Source organism: Astyanax mexicanus, chromosome 1, assembly GCF_023375975.1.
Source record: "Astyanax mexicanus isolate ESR-SI-001 chromosome 1, AstMex3_surface, whole genome shotgun sequence".
NCBI lineage: Eukaryota > Metazoa > Chordata > Actinopteri > Characiformes > Acestrorhamphidae > Astyanax > Astyanax mexicanus.
Window position 1 is genome coordinate 116,446,946 of NC_064408.1, and position 22,317 is coordinate 116,469,262.

At 38.0% G+C, this 22,317-nt stretch overlaps 2 protein-coding genes across 3 annotated transcripts; one reads left to right on the top strand and one right to left on the bottom strand.

The window, feature by feature from the left end:
* Positions 1-99: 99 nt before the first annotated feature.
* mios (missing oocyte, meiosis regulator, homolog (Drosophila)) lies at positions 100-17,619 on the bottom strand. Of its 2 annotated transcripts, none has more exons than XM_007242176.4 (11): positions 15,566-17,619; positions 13,785-14,409; positions 13,092-13,190; positions 12,041-12,295; positions 6,410-6,579; positions 6,198-6,263; positions 5,529-5,687; positions 5,069-5,221; positions 3,714-3,918; positions 2,602-2,731; positions 100-870 (listed from the first exon to the last, which is right to left on the bottom strand). In XM_007242176.4, the coding sequence occupies exons 1-11, from the start codon at positions 16,241-16,243 to the stop codon at positions 780-782; spliced, it is 2,631 nt and encodes an 876-aa protein (XP_007242238.2). In that variant the 5' UTR covers positions 16,244-17,619; the 3' UTR covers positions 100-779. The 2 variants fall into 2 exon arrangements, with proteins under 2 accessions (XP_007242238.2, XP_022535614.1); XM_022679893.2 differs by having other exon boundaries at positions 2,602-2,734; positions 15,566-17,618.
* Positions 7,924-9,553, top strand: LOC111189856 (E3 SUMO-protein ligase ZBED1). The gene is made up of 2 exons (XM_022663558.2): positions 7,924-8,561; positions 8,677-9,553. The coding sequence occupies exons 1-2, from the start codon at positions 8,109-8,111 to the stop codon at positions 9,100-9,102; spliced, it is 879 nt and encodes a 292-aa protein (XP_022519279.2). The 5' UTR covers positions 7,924-8,108; the 3' UTR covers positions 9,103-9,553.
* Positions 17,620-22,317: the final 4,698 nt, after the last annotated feature.

Below are 22,317 nucleotides of genomic sequence, written 5' to 3' on the forward strand. Positions count from 1 at the left end.
GTGCTGCTCTGCTGAACAGAACAAGCTGATGCACATGATAAACAGAGAAAAAACACTTCCTGTAACAGGAAAACTCAATTCACACAGAGACAGTAGAGCTGGTGTGTGGTAAGGTTGGTGTATTAAACGTTCTCCACAACTAAAAGATCCTGTACACCGGCACCTGTTTAACATTTGCTGTCATTTCACGGATTGGTGGGGTACAGGTTTTTGCATATGTTAATAAAATGGCACTTCAAAACATTTGTGGAGTTGTTATAATTGTCACAAACAGCTGTATACAATAAAATTCCCTGGGAATTCAGTGATTCAGAACCCTTCTAAACATTACCACAAGCTCAAAATAAACACACTCACAAACTGTGTTCTAAGAAAACACTTAAAACATTCAAGAAAACCCTCATAATAATAAGAAGAAGAAGAACAGGATTAGTACTGTGGGTAACATTAACATTCAGCTTGTGTTCGTCAGTAATATTGAGGTAATAAAGTTGTTCCATTAAAAAAAAAACCCATATTGCTGATTTTTCTTCCTCTCTGTATCTGATTTGTTGGTACAGTCTCATTCCAGCTCTCCACATGGTTCATCTCTCATCCATGGCATCGTCTCGGAGAACCTGAGGAGGTAGATACGTACAGCTCTCTGCTGGCCAGGAGCAGCAGACTGGCAGACTGGCAGGCGGCGGGTAGGCAGGTACCCCTGAACCTGCCATAGGCTTACCGCTGCCACGAGTGCGCTTCCTCAGGAGAATGGAGGTGGAGTTTGAGCAGCTTTATCGCTATACATAGTCTGATGGTTGTAGTTTGCCTGTGGTGTCCAGCTGCATGCATTTGCAGGTGCAGGCCGACACCGGACACTCACTGTGGTCCCTGTGTGTGAAAAGAAATATGTGTTAAGACATAACAAGAAATTCATACAGGAGCAAACTAAAGGTTTAGAAGCGATCAGGATGTCTGTTATTCTCCATATGCACATTTACATATATACGTGGCTCGAAAATGTATTTTTCGCCATTACAGATTTCTTTGGTTTTTGCATTTTTTTCATACTTACATTTTTCAGATTATCAAACAAACTTTAACATCAGACAAATATAACCTGGGATTAATATAAAAAGCACGATTCGATTTATTAAGAGAAAGAAAATATCCAAACCATTCTAGTCCTTTGTGAAAAAGTCTTTGCCCCCTATAAATTAACTGTGATTAATCAGACTTTTTGGAAAGCTGAGCTCAATTTCACTACTAACCACAACCAGACCTGATTACTGCCAGACCTGTAGATTCAAGAAATCATTTAAATAGAACCTGTCTGACAACATGAAGCAGATAAAAGATCTCAAAAAGCAACACATTATGCTCCAATCTGAGGAAATTCAATAAATAAAATCATGTATATTTACTCAGGTTATCTTTGTCTAATATTAAAGTGTATTTGATAATCTGAAAAACTGAGTGTATGAGAAAAAAACAAAATAAATCTGTATAGGGGAAATACTTTTTTTTTTACGCCATTGTATTTTCAAAACCCTTAAAAGAGGCATTCTGGTCTAGGGCTGGGCATCACCACTGATTTCCCATAACGATTTAATTCTGATTCACAAGATCACAATTAGATTTAATTTTCATTTTGTTTGGATATGGAAAAAAAAGCTATTTAGAGACCTAATGTTTAATTAACTAATGTAACTAATGTGTACAAAGAGCAAAGCAACAGTTAGAACTTGGGCTTTAGCAATACATAACTGGTTCACTGGTCACACTAATTTACTGGAAGGATTAAGTTCTTTAAATTCTTTAGGAGTTAAACTTTGTACAAATCTGTCATATCAGTGACTCCACCCACTTCAAACTTCCAATACTCATTCTGTTCCTTGTACCTGTAAACATAATAAATAAATGATGTGCATATAGACAAATAAATCACATCACAGCGCTGCTTGTGTGGATCCAGTGTAAGACCAAACATATCTACTTTTTTTACAGTGCATTTTGACCTCATTTTGACCCATTTACACTTTGAGTTTTAGATGACCAAAAATTGTTTTCCATGTTTTTGTGCAGAAAAGCAGAGTTCAGTAGTTTGACAGCTGTTTGACATTACTGTGATCCCTTGTGTATGCTTGGTAAGTGAGATTATATTTTTATTACACTGTATTTTATTAAAAATGTTATTTTATGTGAATAAAATAATAATAATAATATGGAAGGCAAACTCAATAGTCACTTCAGTAGAAAAAAATGCACAATATCAGACTCCACAAGCCGGTTTTGCTTTTTGCTTGTGTCAGTTTTCCAGAATTGAAGCCTAATTGGTTGCGACAGAAAGCTAAAGCTACAAAAGCTAGCTGTTGCTAAGCTAAAACCTTAGCTTTAGCTCACTTGGGTGCTCTTTAAAGTAACCGAGCCACAGAACAACCCTCATAGGAATCATAAGGCACCTGTAGTATCAGCTAAAAAGCTAAACCCTATTCTAGCCAGTCAGGTCAACTCTATATTTCTCAAGCCAGAAAAAAACACAACTATCCTGCAAGAATCAAGAATAATTCCAAAATATGTTCTACAATGTTTTTGGCACTGTGTTCTTTGTACTGTGCTCACCTGAACCAGCTTAGCATGTGGCCAGCATGGCCTCCGTGGCGGCAGTTGTGGCACCAGGTGAACCAGTTATTAAACTGGGCGAGTTTCTTATCTCTTGGCAGATCAACTTTCTCATCAGACTTCCCTGGACCTGCTAAATATCAACATAACATATTACCCAGAAACCTGATAGAGCGTAATTTAACTCACTGGCCTTTATGCAATATTTTAAACAACATGCATAAGAATACCACAAGGTAACAGACATGTATAATGTGTTAACATTTAATAAATAAAAAAAAATATTTTTTAACATTTAATCTGGCTAACAATGCCACAGCACCTGTCAGCTTTATGCATATTATTTAATTTAATCAACAGTAAATAATTCCCTCTATTTGGATCAATGGCTTACTCAGCTATTTAGAGTACAGTGGCTGCTATGGTATTATTAGGTAGTTGCAATTGGGCTGTTAAGTGGTTGTAAATTTGTTGTTTTGCCATATGGTTGTTACAGTGCTGCTAGGTGGACACTATGCAGCTGCTATGGTACTGCATTATATAATGGCTGCTAAGTGCTTGCTTGGTAGTGCTACAGCATCTTCAGTTGTTGCTAGGATGTTACCAAGTGGTTGCAACAGGGTTGCTAGGTGGCTGTTACAAAATTGCTTAGTGCTTGGTAAGGTGGTGGTAGGTGGTCGGTAGGCAACTGCTATGGTATCCCAGGTAGTTACAGTACTATGGTGTCTTTGGTGGTTGCTAGCATGTTACCAAATGGTTGCTATACAGTATTTGATTGATGTTTCCAATAAAGATGCTTTGTGTTTGATTAAGTTTTATTAGGTGGGTTGCTACGTAGCTGCTATGGCATCTGAAGCAATCGGTTGCATGTTGGCAAGCCTTTTTAAAGACTACAGTATTTCAGGTTTTATTATATCATATTTTTGGCACTATAAGGCATCTATACCGTCTAGTTTCTGGTCCATTTTCATACAGAAGACGCACCAGATTATAAGGCGAATTTTAGGAGACACTATAAGGAACTTCTAATTCAGCAGCTCTCACTCCTGAGTGGTGGTGGGGGGGGTAACTAATTAGTTGAAGTAAATCTAAGCTAAGAAATTTTATATTACCTGTGCAGGAGGACACTGGCGTCCCCATGTTCATCAGGCAGAGAGCACAGCGCGGCAGTGGCTTCCTGCAGCCCGGGCAGCTGGTGACTTTGGACTTGGTGGGGGAGCCACTGACCCCATACTGGCTGAAGCCACGACCCTGGTGGGGCATTGCAGAGCAGCTGAAGGAAATGGACTTTCCACAGAAGTTACAGCTCACAAACACCTAGAGGAGAAGATAAAACAGGCTAAATCTTTACTCACAAAATCAGGCTTCAGGTAATCAATTTCAGGTAATCATGATCACAAAGTTTTCAAAGAACTGAAATTGGGTGCAAAAGATCCGGATCACTGATTTATCACTAACAATATATGTTATTACTCCACAAGTTCACTAGAGGCTTTGCTGCACGTGTGCACTGAGAATACCCATGCTGCTCTCTCACTGGTAGCAACAAGTCCCTCATGCCACCCAAGTTTTGTCTGTTGTGTGTGTTTGTGGTTGCTTGCACCGTCACATTGCTGAAGGCCTCTTAGGTATTCTTTCTATGTCACACACACACTTACATACGAGACACATGCATGCTAATGCACACACACTGTTCCCTCTTTACAAACTGAAATTAGCAAAAAAAAAAGCAATATATGCAGCAACACTACCATTTATTTCCTTAGTAACTCAACACATTACAAAATTCTCATTTAAAAAGCATCAAAATAACCCTATTATATTAATACAGTAGAAAAAAAGAAAAGTCTAGTCTACATCAAGTCTGCCAGGCTTGATCCACACTACACTATTATTACTGTCTACCTCTTAACAATACAAGGAAATATCAGTATTAAAAAAATAATCATGACCTTAATTATGATTAATCACATAACTGTTGTTGTGACTTTTTTGTTTATTTAAGACAAGATGCATGTTTATTTTGTAATAAAAATAGCCTGTTTAATACCGCTATTTAAATAAATAATTAAAAAAATCTTTATTTACTGCATTACCAAAGTATCAGATCTGGAATCAGTATAAGTAGATACACAAAATCAAATGACTCATCCTCAGAGGGGAAAAATTAAATCAAAGCAACATAAAATACTCATTCATACAATTTGATATTTAAGCATCAATAGGATTCAAAGCATGATTTGTGTTTCTATTACAATATTCCAATTGTTTATTTAAAAGGTGCTGCCAATAGATGCTGAAGTAAGTAGTACAAACATATACTGTGATATTCTGAACTTATTTTTTATTCTGTTGTTTTCTTTTATAGGGTTCTCTGATATGTTTTTCTATTATGTTTGTACATTAAAACATTTGTTTGCAATGGAAAGCTGATCTATCTCTTTAAAAGGCTTAAAGTAGTCCTCACCTGAGCCAGAGGCTTGGAGCTGGGGTCCAGTTTGCTCCTGTGGATGTCAAACTCAGCTCGTTTGTGCCAGAACCTCCAGGCATCCAGGAGGTTGCGATAGTTCTCAATCCAGCACTGCACTCGCGGATCCTTCACCACCTCAGCTGTGGAGCCCTGAACACAACACACACAAACACACCCACACCCACACATAAGTTTCTTACTGTTAAGATTTTATAATATTGCACCTATCCAACAATATTGTGCAAACTACATACATATTAATGCAGACACCAAAACCTTGCACCTTCATGTATTTCAAACACGCTGATATCAAAGGGTAACAAATATTTGGCAACCAAAACTATTTTATTAGTTTCAAATGTTTCAGCCGAGTATGTGAGAACACATTAAACGCAATTGAATATTAAGCAAATGATGTAAGTAAATAATCTTCATGTTGTGTGTGAAATGAACATACCCTAAGCATGCAGAAACTGGCCGTCTGCACGTCTCCTGTTCGATCTACATAGCTCTCCATCAGATCCACACCGTCTTTCGTCAGTCCTGTCAGCAGAACACCCTCCAGATTTCCTGCCTCCTTCATGTCGTTTGTCAACTTGTCTATGTAACGAGGCAGCTTCACCAAAAAAGAATATAAAACATAAATAAAATTAATAGGAAAAACAAGACAGCTGTTATCATAATCCTCAATAAACCAGCAAATGAATCAGTTTCTCTGATTTTGCTATTTATAGGTATATGTTCGAGTAAAATGAACATTGTGTTTTTATTCTATAAACTACAGACAACATTTCTCCAAAATTCCAAATAAAAAATAATGTCATTTAGAGCATTAATTTGCAGAAAATGAGAAATGGCTGAAATAATAAAAAAGATGCAGAGCTTTCAAACCTTAAATAATACAAAGACAGTTGATATTCATAAAGTTTTAAGAGTTTAGAAATCAATATTTGGTGGATTAACCCTGGTTTTTAATCACAGTTTTCATGCATCTTGGCATGTTCTCCTCCACCAGTCTTACACACTGCTTTTGGATGGTGCAAGAAATCAAGCAGTCATGTCTTTTCCAATATCATTCAGCCCTACTAAGTAGAATTAGTAGAACTAATTAATAAATATACTTTACCTGATTGTCATTAAGGAACATGCAGGCGAAGGCCACTCTGTCTCGGACAGCCACACGACTCTCGTACTACGAAAGAAAGATAGACTCAGGCTTTGAGAAAAAACTGTTACAGTTGTCTTGAGTGTACTATCTGTAGCTTTATAATATAAATATAAAAATGCTGCTTTATGAAATACATTCTGTAGCTTAAATATTTCGATCTCCTTATGTACCAGCACTGCGTCGTAGGACCCCGGTTCACTGGTGAGGAAAGCAAACATCACACACAGGTAGGGCTTCTTCAGCTGCAGCCTGAGAGAGCTGCACATCTCCCTCCACAGAGACGACTTCTCGTCCGTGTAGCCTGACAGAGCCATGGCCACCACGTTCAGGTTCAGGTCACCTGGTCAAACAGAAACAAGACAGAAAAGGACAAATGTAGGCCCAACTAGGAAACACTGACTAGAGGAATAATAATGTAAATGCAAAGCACAGGATGAATGACTAAGTGGACAAAAGTGTTGAGACACCTGCTCCTTCATTATTTCTTCTGAAATTAAGGGACTTTATCCTGCTTTTGTTGGTGAAACTGTCTCTACTGTCCACTTTTATTTCACTACTAACTACTAAATACAAATGGTACTTTGAACAGCCCCCACGCTGACAGCTGTACTTGTGTGTTTCTACACTAGAGTTTAGATCAGACTTTCTGTCTGAACCCAACCCAGCCCAAACAATACACTTTTAATAGGGGTGTCACGATTTCGATATTTTATCGAAATCGATCGAAATGAGGTCATGGTCTCGAGTATCGAAGTCAAAAATAGGATCGACGATCCCTCCCTCTAAGCTGCGCAAATTGTACGCAGCACGCTGCGCAAAGTGTAACAGACGGCGCTAGTTAGCTAACCTGCAGAGTATGGCACCATGGCAAGTGCAGATAAGGACGTCTTACCAGAGCTGGAAGCCGCTCCTGCTTCTCTTAAATCAGCAGTATGGAAGTATTTTGCGTTCCCGGTGAGTTATGTCGCCAGCGTTCGTGTTGTCAACAAGAACACAACAGTGTGCAAGATGTGCTACATGCGTGTACCATACCCGGCTACGGGAAACACTACGAACATGGCTGCACACATTCCCCGGCATCACAAAGATGTTGATTTGACTGGAAAAACATCATCATTGGTCCAGCCAACTATTCAATCTTCGTTTGTAGTAAAATTGGCACAGACCTCAGCTCGCGCTAAAGCAATAACTAACGCGATAGGGCTATTCATAGCAGCAGACCTGCAGCCTTATTTAGTGGTGGAAAACACTAGGTTTAAACATTTAATCAGTGTACTTGAGCCACGCTACAGTATTCCCAGCAGGTCACATCTTACAACCAAAGTGTTGCCCTCTGACACAAAAGAAAACGTTTTGAGGGGTCTAAGCAATGCAGAGTTAATTGCCATAACAACAGATGGCTGGACCTCAAGAGCAACTGAGAGCTACATTACAGTGACGGCACACTATGTCAATAATGAATGGGAGATTGAAAGTCCAGTCCTTCAAACTCGCCCTATCTATGAATCACACACAAGTGATAATTTGGCAGAAGTGCTACAGGAGGCAGTATTGGAATGGAAACTGGATAGACAAAATACAACCATCCCTGTGACCACAGATAATGCCAAAAACATTGTCAATGCCTCAAATGCAGCTGGATTGTCACCACATATAGGTTGTTTTGCACACACAGTAAACCTGGCATCCCAGAAGAGATTGGGAGTAAACCAGATTTCTCGTCTTTTGGGCAAAGTCAGGAGAGTGGTCACCTTCTTTCATAAGAGCACGACTGCAGCAGCTGTCTTAAAGGCCAAACAAGAGATGCTCCAGCTTCCTCCTCACAAGCTGATTCAAGATGTCGCTACAAGGTAGAACTCCAGCTATGACATGCTTACACGCTACTTAGAGCAACAAGCTGCTGTTTATTCTGCACTCACAGAAAAAGATGTTAAAAAGAATGCCAAAGATCTCATCACACTTTCTGATCAAGATGTGACTGTTCTGGAGGATGTGGTTGAGGTTCTGAAGCCCATGAAAACAATCATAACTCTATTGAGCTTAGAACAGCAGCCCACTGTGTCTATGATCCTGCCACTCAAACACTCCATTCTCACAGCGATGAAACACAGTGGCACAGATTCACAGATTGTGAAGGATGTTAAATCGGCTATAGCAACCAACATTGGAGGGAGGTACTCAAATCCCAGTCTTCAACAGTTTCTGAATGAGAGCACTGCCTTGGACCCTCGGTTCAAATCTTTACCTCATCTGGATGACCCCTCTCGGAAAGAGATATTCAACAATCTGGCTGAGAAAATCCTACAAAGGCATCCCACACAGGTATGTGACCAATTGAAATTTATATGATTAAATGCCCACTATTAATAATAGTGATGCAAATTTATCTTATAGTTGGAATATACATTCATACATTTATATTATTTTTTAAACTCAGGACCCAGGACAAGGGACCAGCCAAAACCCCCCAGAGGACCCAGAAACTGCAGCATCCAGTGAAGGCAGCCCCCCAGCAAAGAGAACCACACTCAGTGAACTGTTTGGTGACTTTTATAGCACAGCCCCCACTACACCAACAACACCAAAATTATGGCCTGATGTTGTCAAGGAGGAGATTGAGCTATACAGGATGGCAAAAGTAATTTCTGTGGATGCAAATCCACTGAAATGGTGGAAAAACAATGAGCATCAGTATCCAAATTTGTCCAAGCTTTCCAAACATTATCTTGCTGTGCAAGCAACAAGTGTAGCAAGTGAGCGAGTGTTCTCCACGGCAGGGGCTATTGTGACTGCTCAAAGAGCAGCCCTTTCTCCAGACAATGTGGACATTCTCATCTTTTTAAAGAAAAACTTAAAAATATAAAACTAACAGTTGTTTTGTCCAGCCTCAAATATGTAAATAGTTTTGGTACCTCAAGGAGCACCTTTCTCTCCAGATAAAGGTAATAATATATCTTTGTTTTAAAAAAGACTTGACAGAAGAATGTAAAAAAAAAAGACAGTTGTCATTCTCAGGGACCGAAAAAGTCTTATTTTTTTATGTTCAACTGTTATTAGGATAGAGTTTAGTTTGTTAATCTTCTAATTGTTCTATTATTTTGAACATGACTGTTCCTGTTTTTTTGTAATATTTATTTTATGTTGCACATTGTTGTTTTAATGCAAACAGTTGCTACCAAAAAAAGCCACTAGATGGCAGCCAGTACCCTCTGTGACCCCTCATGTTTATTATTATTTGTTTGTTTTTGTTATTTTGTACTTGACTGAGAACAAGATTGTTACATTTATATCTTAATTAAATTATTTAAATTTGACCATTAGTGCCTAATGTGGTGTATTATAGATCACTTGTATGATTTTCCATCACGTTTATCAAGCCCACCTTTTGAAAAAAGATATTGTAAATTTAATTTAAAAAAAAGAAAAGAAAATCGAGAATCGAATCGAATCGTGACCCTAAAATCGGAAATAAAATCGAATCGAGGATTTAGAGAATCGTGACACCCCTAACTTTTAATATAAGCCCAAGCTTAAAACGTTAAAACTGACCTTTTAACTACAATTTATGTTGTCTGAATAATCTAAATCCAATTCAATACAATTCAATTTAGTTTCTATATATATATATTTTTTTTACAACAAAAGTTGTCACAAAGCACAGAAAAATAGGTGCACACCTCATTCTGAAATCTGTTCAGAATAATGTTAATCAACAGTGCAGCACATAAAAAGCACAGGCCTATAATTTAAGAAAACTGTAACACAAAGCGCTGTGCATTCCCCACGACAAAGGCAGCCGTGGTTTTGTTTTTTGGATACAATCCGGGTTAGCACCCGAACATCCCTTTTAGACAGCTTCTCCTTACAGCATCCACAGTTAATCCTGTTGGATGTAGTTGGCCTTCTTGGTGGTACGCTGACGTTACCCTGGATACCGTGGTGATTATATCTTCGTAATTCATTTACAATCACAGTGTGACTTGTTACTATGCTATATTGCGTTTATCAAGCCATAGCTTTATTTAAAATAAAAAAATAGCATAAAAAATATAGACCCTGTCATAGACTATTTTCTTAAACGTGTCCCAACAGAGCCAGAGGAAAGTGGTGGGAAATCTTGGTCTGAGCCAATCCAAGTTTGCTTTTTCTATCGGGTCAGGCTCAGGCTTGGGGAGACAATCTAAACATTACAAGTTTAGAGATAGAGAAGCAGGATCCAAGGTGGACAAATTGAGAACTGAGGTGGTAGAGTAATATTACAGGATTTTATAATTATATGACTCAGGTTACGCAGTGTTGATCAGTTCTGAAGAGAAATCTTGTCCGGCTCCACCAAAGTTTAATAGTGTAGCAGAGGAGTTCCATCCAAGAGGGGCAATAAAAAGACAGAATTCCCCCATCACAGACAGTATATTATCAATATGATTCTTAAGCTGATATTTTAAAGGTACAGTTGCTGTACTGTTACCTAGAGTTAAAGCAAGTGCAGTCATTAGTCTTTAACTATGTCTAAAACAGTCTCAGTGCTCATCATGTGTGGGTTTAAGACATCTATAAGAACTTAAGCATTGTGTCAAACACTAAACCATTTAATAAAATAATACTAAACCCATTTATGAGCTCTTTGATTGCTGACAAATGGCTACATGGTTTTCTAATTTCAGACTGGCATCCAGACCTGCCCGTTCTTCACACAATCTCTCTAATAACACTCTCCAAGTCACAGCTAGCTGATATGCAATAGAGACTGCTCAACCCAGCTTGTGAAAATCTAACCCACCATATAAAGGCAAAGAAGGCAAGAACAGATATAGTATATGGAGAAAAGTACAAATAATCGTCTCTACTGTCCAGGAATGGTTTTCTACTAGATTTGGAGCACTGCTGTGGGGTTGGATTGCATCCTTACCACTAGGAGTGATAGTGACATCAGAGAACTGTACAGAGAACAGACTATTGCTGTGTGTCTGTGTGTGTTTGCACACCTGTGTCAGCAATGGGCACAGTTTAAAGAAGCTGAATGCAATGAAGGGACAGATTCTTGTGAATATATCTATTTAATCAACAGAATACTAAATAACAGTGCCGTTCCCATCAAGGTTATTATCATTAACGAAAATGAACAAAATAACGAAAAGTGAAAAAAACATTTTCGTTAACTGAAACTAATACTAGTCTATACTGGACTATAACTGAAACTAACTTGAGTGTTTATAAAGCTAAAACGAACTGAAATTACAGATAGAGGTTACAGGTTTTTGAGTGTGTTTGTTTAGTTGTAAGCGCTGTTTCCAATCAAGCAGTTTTACAGTGGGTGGCAACGTACAGCACCTCGTGAAAATGAAATGAAATTCAAATAAAAAAATGATATAATTTACATTGTAACCTTGGTTCCCATAAATGACCTGCTCGCAGATCTTCACAGCGTGAATGAACAGCTCAGTTTCCTCTGCTAAGAAGCGGAGAAGCACTGTGCTGTTAAAATAGCAATCCGTCAAAGTCAAAACTCACTTGGTACGTGAGACACTGATTGGTTTATTTCATGTTACGCCCAAAACACACCCCATGATTAATTAAGAGAATTAGTACATGCCTTCTGTGCATTTGAAGCCACGCAAGGCATACTTTTCCCGACGTTACGATAGCAAAGACACACTGACACGCCCTAAATCATGTAGCACTGTGTGCGGTTGAAGGCTTGCCTATAGATAAAATAGGGCCTACTGACAACCAGCCAAAGCTTACAGCTTACACCAGCCTCCTCATTAAACCTCACTGTGCACCTTGACCCAGCCCTGTACCTTTTTCCGCTGATGCTCCTTTGTTGAGGATCTGAATGGCACGACGGATGTCGAGGTTAAATAGGGCAACAGAGGCAGCTCTCTCCCACTCGCCCTCCTGCTCCAAGGACCTCAGGAAAGGCTCCACATCGATTTCTGGCCCACGGCTGATCCAGCCGCACAGCTGCAGGGCCAGACTGCGCTCCTCACTGTGATACTGAGCAACATCTGTAGGCCTGTCTGAACCCTTCCAGCAGCGCCGAGTCTCTGTAGTGCCTGGATACAGAGGATAAGATGGGTGAAAGAGATTTTAAGTTTAAATTTGTTATTATACAAATACTTTAATTTAAAGGAGCAATATGTACTAAATTTTCTGTACTAAAAAAAAATTACAGGATGTTTCATCTGATATTAAGGAACCATGTAAAGTTTTGAAGAATTGGTATTGTTTCAGCCAGTATGCTGAATGTTCTTTGAACTGTACATGGTTCTGGAGTAAAAATCTGTTTTTGTTTTAGCCTCCGCCCACTGTCCATTCCCCAGTCCCATTTCCACACCATGAGTTGCCAGGTATGAAACACAATAGCAAGCTAACACAGTGTTCTCTGTAGAGGCTGACATTCTTCTAAAAAGCTCCATAAGCAGAGAAGCAGTAAAACGGCATTAAATATAGGCAATGCATTTGATTAACGGAGATAGCTCGGAACCTAGAAGGAGTACAAGACAGGTTGACTAATTTTCTTCTGAACAGGTAAGCACGGAGCTACGGCTTTGGCTAATCTTGGCTAGGTAATTTATAATAACCACTGCAAGGGATGGGCATTTTAAATAATTTAACCATTTGAGTGATCACATTCATACTCAGTGATCTGTGTTAAGCTGGGTTATCAGCCTGCTCATGCAAAGACAGCAAGATTTCACTAAGCCTAGAGTTATCTTAACTTAGGTATATTAGCAAGAGATATTTTCTAAAAGTGGACAGTGAAGCAATTCTGTAGCTCTAGACAAGAGCATCTGAAAATTTTGGCCATTAATGTATAATGTAAACCCTTAAAAAGTGTGGACTACTCACCAGAGCTGGATTTGACAATGTTCTTGATGCCTGCATAGATCAGAGACTGCTTGTTTCCCTGTTGCCTCTGTTCCAGATCTTCAGTGTACTGCTGCATGAGTGATTCTCTTATAGGAAACTATAACTCACAGGATTTCAAATAACATTAAAATAAAAAAGAGATTGTAAAATAAATCATCTTATTCCTTACAGGACAATCACATATCCCAGAAAATCTTACAGCACTTCATGCTTCCCTCTGCTGATAAGTTTTATGGAGATGCAGATTTCCTTTTCCAGCAGGACTTGGCACACTGCCCACACTTCCAAAAGTACAAATTGATCTTTTTTTAATATTCTAATTTTCAGAGACACTGATTTTTGGGTTTTTATTGGCTGTAAGCCATAATCATCAACAATAAAATAAATAAAGGCTTAAAATAGATCACTTTGTGTATTTAATACATCTACATATTATATGAGTTTTACATTTTGAACTGATTTACAGAAATGGCTTAAAACATAGTTCAGTGTGGTTATTAATAAGAATGTGCTGTTTGTCAAAAAAGCTGTTGAAATTATAATGTAATAATTACTTAAAATAATAATAAGTGTGCTGTTTTATGCTATCTTGAACATTTTTAATTTCATATTTCACCTAGAGTAAGCTGAAAGTGAATATTTCGAGCAGTTTTCCTAAGCAGTAAAGGATATAGTGCAAAGTGTACCAGAGGGACCTCAGGTGAGGGTCATTCCCTCCAGCCAGCAGGTGGTTCCTCCACAGCTGGACGGTGTCGTGGCCGTATCTCGACTGAGCGCGCTCCCTCATCTTAGTGGCAATGTCCTTTTCAGCAGCTCCGCCTTCCCCGCTCTCCTCAGTGCACTCGTACAGGTGTCGCCCGCACGCCCACATTAGAGAGGTGGTGGAGCTCCAGGCCAGAGAGATGCGCTCGAACACTGTGAAGTCACACATGGCCCTGTTGGGGGACACCACCACCATGCGGTTCTGGGTGGACGGATGCCACGCGAAGCTGCTGATGACGCTCTCGCTGCACGGCTGCACCCCACGCTCGATGATGGTGGGCTCGGTCTCATCGCCGATGGGCGTGGGGGCGTGCTGCATGTCATATAAGCGGATGACGTTGGAGTCGCGCGTCAGAGTAGCCAGAAGCCCCATCCTCGTGGGGCACCAGGCCACTTTGGTCAGAGGCTTGGGCTGTTCGGTCAATGTAAAGACGGGCTTCTCAAACCTGCGCAGGTCCCAGATTGCCACCTGGCCTTCGAAGAAGGACGCCACCCGGTCTGGGAAGTACGGGTCCACAGTCACTCCCTGGATAGCCTGCATGAAGGGATGAGAAGTTTTCACCAGATATAATAATATAATATTAGCAAAATTATTCATGGATTTTTTTCAATTTTAAACTAGGGCTGGAAGTAGGCAGCCCCATTCAACCTTACATTCAGCTTTTATATTAACGCAGTGCATACATAACCTCCTTATATTTCACTTAAGAATAGTGTAAAATGTCTATCATTAAAAACAGTCATTTGAATTAAAACAGTAATTTGATTAATCAATCCTATTTTATTTTGGAAATAATTGCTTGCACATCACTTCAAATGGAGCTGTTTGTTTAGAATTTTTTTTTTCTAAAAATCATAATTGTAATCGACAATCGATCATATATTTGAAGAATATCAAAATCTTGGGCTGCAGCAGTTAATGGAAAGAGTATACATTGCCTTTAAAAGGGAATAATTGCTTTTTTATGCTGTACTATTATCATTAAGTCAGTGACGTTTATATATCGTTTATAGCAACGATTTCTGGGATAGTATTTCGTCCACAAAAAAAATGTCTATCTATACGTCATAAGTTATATTAGTTAGGTAGTTATTTAGGGCAGGTATTTATAGGGCGGTTGATTAATAGGGAGTGGAGTTAGAGCATGGAGTGCGGGCGTGGTCCTTCTCCCAAACTTTTGTTATTACATAACTTTATTTAGAAGGCTTAAACTCCAAGCTCCTTCTTTACTGCTACCATTAGCGCTGCTTATCAGAGCACTGCTGTGTGCAATTCATTCTGCTCCCATAAATTCCAATAAAGAGGCTCAAACTGCACTGCTTAATTTAAGTTAACGCATGATAGGAACAGCATCTCTGAAGTAAAATCATGATCAAAATAGCTCTGCTGAGGTAACAGTATAAAGTACATTCATGATTAAAATAGGACTCCTGAGGTAACTGTAATAAGAATAGCACTGCTGAGATGAATTAATGATTAGAATAGCACACTGCTGTTTTAAATGCATTGTGCTTTGTAAGATCACTTACTTTTGTGAAAGTGAACTATCAAAATAGCCAAATCCGATCTGAGCAAATAATCTAATTTGAGCAATGTGTCTTGTAATGTGAACGTAGCCTGAGAATCACCTTTGTGGTAAGAAGCTTTTGGGAAATCCAAAATCAACACCTGAACTCTTTTATATCCCTACCTTGGTGTTGACGAAGGTCTTCTGGCTGGTGTTGCGCAGGTCGAAGATGGCCAGGTTGCGGTGCATACCAGCCAGTAGCAGCTTCTGATGGTCTCGAGGCAGCCAGCAAAGGGACAGGCACGCGTCGTTCTGCCCCAGCTCATACAGAGGCTTCGTTACCACCATCCCGGAATCGGCATCCCCCGACAGACGGAGCTTCTCGGCCGGCACGGCCTCTGGAGAATACTTACTGCTGATGTCCCAGATCAGGACAGAGAAGTCGGCCCGGTGCTTATCCAGACCAGCTGCCAGCCAGTTGCTGTCCACAGGGTTCCAGGCCAGGGTGTTGCACTGTCTGGCATGTTTGGGCACAAACTCCTTCCCCACCAGCTCCTTGCATTTGGAGTTGTGGCTCTGGCCAAGGCTGGTGAGCACCACTCTGCCGTTGGCCTGACCGACAGCCAGCAGACACTCGGGCTCGTGCTTCGGGTACCAGGCCACGCATTTCATGTACGGGGTGTCGGAGTTGATGGCCAGCAAAGTGGCTGCCGTCTCCTGAGACAGCGGCAGCGCTCCAGCTTTGGCCTCTGAAGTCCCAACAGCACCAATTCTGTAGAGACTGAGCTCGGAATCGCAGATCACATAGCGGTCCGCGTGATGTGGAGACCACAGGATATCTGGCTTGGAACCGCTCATCATTACAACAACTAGTTGCGGGCAATATGACAATGCTTTATAGTAACTGACTTTATCTTGAACACGGTCAGTGCTTCATAAATATTGTCCTGCTGAACATTTCATTACAAAAGTTAGTGCAGGAAATAGAGAATAAATAAAAATCACTGTACGCAGAATTGAAAAAAAAATTGGTGATACATCACGTATCATTAAATTGCTTTTAAATCGGGCAATATATCATTTTTACCATATCGCCCACCTCTACAACTAACTACAACTATTCACTACAAATGTATGTGACTTTCAATTGACAATAGCTAAGCATTCTTCTGCACGACTCACTACTTTAGTCCAGATATAGTCTAAAAAGTTATAAAAACACTTTTTAGTCCAGAAATCCAAAATCAATTTTAAGGCTGTTGTTTTTCTTTTTTTCTCTAAAGTAATAACATATCCAAAATCTATGTTTTAATACTTATTTTATGAGTTTTTATTTTTACTTTTCTCATTGTTTTTTCTCATTCCAAACATGATCTAACGTTTTTTTATGTCTCGACAAGTAAACCTAGAATCCTTCGCAAATTATACCTGCAATAATTGTTTTATAGTTCTCATTATCACTTTACTCATTGTCCAATAAGTAAATATCACAATAAAAACTAACTAAATCAATATGTAGACTCTTTTTTTTTTTATCTGGAGTTAAAAATACCTCCAATATCTAGGAATAATCCGTTTTAATTGTGTTTAAATTGTATGTACTACGTTGTTTCACTCCAGACATAGTCTTCAAAACTGACAATCCTTTTAAGGCCAGATAAATCATTCAGCAGCCTGTTTTCTTATTGTAAAGTACGTTAAGTAAAACTACAAATAACTGTCATTAATCTGGTTTAACTCTGGTTAAAGGCAGTTAACCTTAGGTTAACTACAACCCCACTACTAACATGTCAATTCAGCAGCTATACTGCTACAGTTCTGTAACTCGCATTTAGTAACTTACAATCCTGAGGTAAAAAAACTAGCTGTTAAGTAGCGAAATTAACGTAATAAATAAATTTCATATCAGAGAGAGAGCTGCTGCTGCTGCACTGTGACAGTGTTGACACAAGCGAAGCTAAGCTAAGCTATGGGCTAACTGTCAGCTAAAGCTAGTTAGCCGGTTAGCTAACCTAGCTAAACTAAGCTACACGGTTACATGTCATTTCGGGTGAATAAAGCTCCACAGAACCACGTCGTTCCCCCGGAGCCTGAACTCCTAGCCCTCACCGCGCGGTTTATTCACACCCACATCTAAACACAACCGCGCACGCAGCCAAACACCAAACTTACTGCCTCAACACTCCGTCAACTTTCTGCCGCTGCTGCGAATACGAGCAGGACTTTTAACCTAGAAAATAAAGCGCGCTTTCAAAATAAAAGTCCCACCGCCCCTGTTCTATGTGAAGATAGATAGATAGATAGATAGATAGATAGATAGATAGATAGATAGATAGATAGATAGATAGATAGATAGATAGATAGACCCCCACCTCAGACAGATAGATAGATAGATAGATAGATAGATAGATAGATAGATAGATAGATAGATAGATAGATAGATAGATAGATAGATAGATAGATAGATAGACCCCCACCTCAGATAGATAGATAGATAGATAGATAGATAGATAGATAGATAGATAGATAGATAGATAGATAGATAGATAGATAGATAGATAGATAGATAGATAGATAGATAGAGTCTTTATCCTGAACATGTGACTAACACTAAGAGCCTGTTTCTATGTCAGGCACTTCTGATGGTATTTGTCAGTTTCTCACATTAAACTAGTTTAAATCCTTTTAGAAACAATTTAAATCATATTAAAGAATCAAACTTCAGCATAGTTTGGTAATTACAGTAACTCAGTACTTATACCTCATAAATTCCCACATCTGATCAATACTCAGGACTAGCCTAAGTGTCTATGGTTGTCTAGATGTATATGTCAATAAAATCTTATTTTCAAATGAAAAAAAGTTTGTTTGAAAGAACACAAATGTATAAATAACCACAGCATTAATATTTCTCAATTTTCGAATTTTATTAGAAATTAAAAATTAAATGATTCAATTGGATTTTTTTTCAATGGGGGGGTGGGGTGGGGGGTGAAGAATCAGTATATAATGAAATGATTTGGTCAGGGCTAAGTTTGCTGTTATGTGGTTTCTCTAAAGTGACGTCACATCAAGTTTATTAGTCTAGTGATTTTTACAAAACCCCAAGTGAGCAAGCACGAGGCGACAGCGGTGAGGAAAAACTCCCCTGTAGGAAGAAACCTCAGGAGGAACCAGGCTTCACAAGGGGGACCCATCCTCCTCTGGTCTAAACCACATATGACTAATTCATGATATGACGTCACTTTAAGACCACATATACAGTGTTTTTATATAGTGGCTCCCTGATGCCTGCAAATCATCTACAGTACTTATACAATATATAATGAATTTACCTGTGCCCAGATATCCCCTCTAAACTAAATTCAATATTAGCTGTGGAGCCTAAATCATGCTCACAGAGCTCAGTGATAATTCTAAATACAAGCAGCAGCCAATCAGGATGCACTCTCAGTCTTACTTTTAGCTGCATCTCTTAATCAAATTGTAGATGATTTGGAGGCATCAGGGGCTCTTTATCAATATGCGCTAGAATCACCGACCGAAGTCACGGGAGAAGTGGGATGTCTGCTGCTCAGTGTGCTGCACAAATATACTGATATAAAAAAACTCAACATCTATATAGATGGAGCTTAGATTATCAGTAAATACTGAGCAGTCAAAGAGACAACATACAGTGTTGTTTTGCTCCCGAACTTGGGTAAACTGCATGATATTAAATTTATAGCCGAATTAAATCTATGCATTAATCTTTATGTTTTGATTAAATCTCTGGGCCGAATTAAATCTATACAAACGCTCAACATCTATAATGATGGAGCTGAAATAGTCAGTTAATACTAAACAGCCAATTAGACATTAGACAGTGACCACTATGGTTATTTTGGTCAACTGCACTAAAACTCTGTTATACTAGAAGCTCAACATCTGTAACGATGGAGCTCAGCTCATAAATTAGTCTACAGGATTACACTGACCAAATCATTTCATTAATACAGAAAAGTATAAATAAAGAAGTGATAGAAGATAGAAAGTAAAAAATAGAAACAGGGTGAAAATGGGGAAATTTAGCTGTCAGGAGAAATCTTGGGGCTTCTCCTGGTAACGGCCGTTTCACTGCTTTCCATGCTTTCTTGAAGAAGGCCAGGACTTTGATCTTTTTTGGGCCTGCAGAGAAAAGAAGACAATATTTTATTATGAATGTATTAAATTGTGGAACTCAGTTTAACAGTCATGAGCAGTGGCGGGTTTAGGATGTGTAAAGGGCACAATAATAATAGAGGCACCCTTTTCTACCAGAAGGGCAGAAGAGCATCCATAGTTGGGCACTCAGTAAGACACATTATAGCAATTCCTTTATGTAAAGAGCACATCATCATAGTTTACTGAAATAAGGGGCACTCTAGTGGCCACTTTACACAAGAAGGGCAGTCAAAATGGCACTTTGTCTCTTTTTGCCACTCAAGAGGGAACTTTAGTGATGCTTTTATCCATGAAGGGGACTGGAGGAGGCAGTTGCAGTGTAAAGATCAAGAAATACTGATTTAGCGTTTTCTGTTACTTACCAACTGGGATGTCATCCTTTGAAGGTTCCTCTGTTGTTACAGATTTGGGTGAGGTGACCTCCAACCTGAGAGTGCAGGTATCAACTTCCTCCACAGGTGGTAGAGACACCCTCTGCAAGAAATTGTAGATAAATCATTAAAAATAAGTATTTCAATATTTTGATTTGCGATACTGTATCATTTTTCATAAACAAAGTATTGGATTTTAATAATTAGTACACATGTTAAGATTTGGGTGATTCATTTAGTCTTGTGTTTAAACCCCGCCCACTTGGTAGAAGGGTTGCACTCTGTGTTCAGATCCCACTCTTCTGATCGAATAAAAGTAAATTGTTTTTTTATTTAGATTTTGTAAATATCAGCTTCAGCTCTTTACTGTCTTTAGTAGGAGATTAAAGTGAAATTGAATTGACTGTCTGCTGCATTTCTAATATTTGGTAATTTGATTTAAGATATTTTCATTTAATTTTAAATTTAATTTAAGATGTTTTAAGGATCTGCGTTTTCTTTGAGAATATTAAAAGCTGACTTACCACGTCTGGGAGAAGAAGCTCTTGCTGTTTTGGCTTAGTGTACTTCTGGTAGTCTGCATACTGGTTAAACTCCTTAAGGGAGCACGCCACCTGAAGTAAAAGGATAATTAATACTGTTGAATAAATTGTATTAATAGTGTGGATTAAAGGTTTCATATCATGGAAAACTGATTTGCCCTCACTGTGGATTATGTGAACACTGCTAATGTTTCTTAATGTACACTTTACTCCTCACATAATCATAATAAATGCTGCAAATGGACCTAAAGATATGAGTTCTTTAAGTCCGAGTGCTACATTTCACAAACTGTGACCGAAATGGGTCGCTAATCATTCATTAGCCTTGTGTTATACAGGTGGAATCAATGTAGTGTACTAAGTTGTACTGTAACTGTGTGTAAATCATCAGCAGCAGCGACGTCATCAACATTCCGCGTTCCAAACACACTGCAGTCACGTGACCACCAACATCTAACATAATATAATATAATATAATATATAATATAGTATAATATAATATAATATAATATAACATAATATAACATATAATATTGTATAGTATAGTATAATATAATATAATACAATTTAATATGATATAATGTAATATAATATAGTATAATATAATATAATATAGTATAATATAATATAATGTATTGTAATATAAAACAATATAATATTCTATCTATCTATCTATATATACATATATGTTGTGAAAAAAATGGTACTGGTGCTTATGGTAACAATTGCAAAATTATTACTATATCAATGACAATTGCTAAATAACCAACATTTTAATAACAATCTATCTATCTATCTATCTATCTATCTATCTATCTATCTATCTATCTATCTATCTATATCTAGCTATATATCTATCTATCTATCTATATCTAGCTATATATCTATCTATCTATCTATCTATGTAACACAGTTTTAAGTTATTTTCCAGTGTTGTTTTTGCATAATATAATATAATATAATATAATATAAAGTAATATAATATAATATAATATGATATATTACAATATAATATAATGGAATGTAGTATAATATAATATAGTATAATGGAATATAATATAAAATAATATATATATATATATATATATATATATATATATATATATATATATATATATATATATATATATATATATATATTGTCCCCAGTGATTAAAGCAATTACCAGGCCGGGAAAGAGGCTCTTATAACAGGGGAGAGGAACTCCGCTCAGATCGGCTGGAGACAGAATTTAGCCCCTTTTATTTTAAATTTAATAAAGTTTTCTCTCTTATCATTATTCAATTTGCTTGTCTTTTTATTGTCAGTATGCTTATTGCAGAATCACATCTGAACTAGTGGGTATGGGGAAATTTCACACTTTTATTTGTTAATAAATAAGACATTTTTGAAGCATGTTATTTTTTTGTTTCATGGAACTAAACTGTAAGAATAGATTAGCTGACTGTGAATGAATGTGCTATTGTGTGAAATTTAGCTTAGTTTGATAACTTAGCTTTAATGGCTTATTTTGACTAGTTCTTATATTATGGTTACATTATTCATCTATTTCTACAAAGCATCTAATAAGAAAATAAATAAATAAATAAATGACCATACTCTGAGTATAAAGTGATAGTAAGTGTATAAATAAAAGTAAATCATGAATATTCAAGTTTATCTGTAATATTTGGATGAGTAAAAGAGAAATAGCTGCTGCTGATTGAGATTTAGATCGGAGCCCCAGTGGGCAGAGCATATGTCAATCATTTTTTACTGCAGCCAATCAAATACAAGACTTTCGTTGTCAATCACTTTTTTTTAAGCCAACTACGATTAA

Excerpts from the sequence above, each read along its gene's own strand:
- LOC111189856 (XM_022663558.2), top strand. The coding sequence starts at position 8,109 with ATGCTTACACGCTACTTAGAGCAACAAGCTGCTGTTTATTCTGCACTC. Across the intron at positions 8,562-8,676 it reads TACAAAGGCATCCCACACAG|GACCCAGGACAAGGGACCAG; the intron begins GTATGTGACCAA and ends TTTTAAACTCAG.
- mios (XM_022679893.2), bottom strand. The coding sequence starts at position 16,243 with ATGATGAGCGGTTCCAAGCCAGATATCCTGTGGTCTCCACATCACGCG. Across the intron at positions 12,296-13,091 it reads CATTGTCAAATCCAGCTCTG|GCACTACAGAGACTCGGCGC; the intron begins GTGAGTAGTCCA and ends CTCTGTATCCAG. Across the intron at positions 5,222-5,528 it reads CCAGTTTCTGCATGCTTAGG|GGCTCCACAGCTGAGGTGGT; the intron begins GTATGTTCATTT and ends TGTTGTGTTCAG.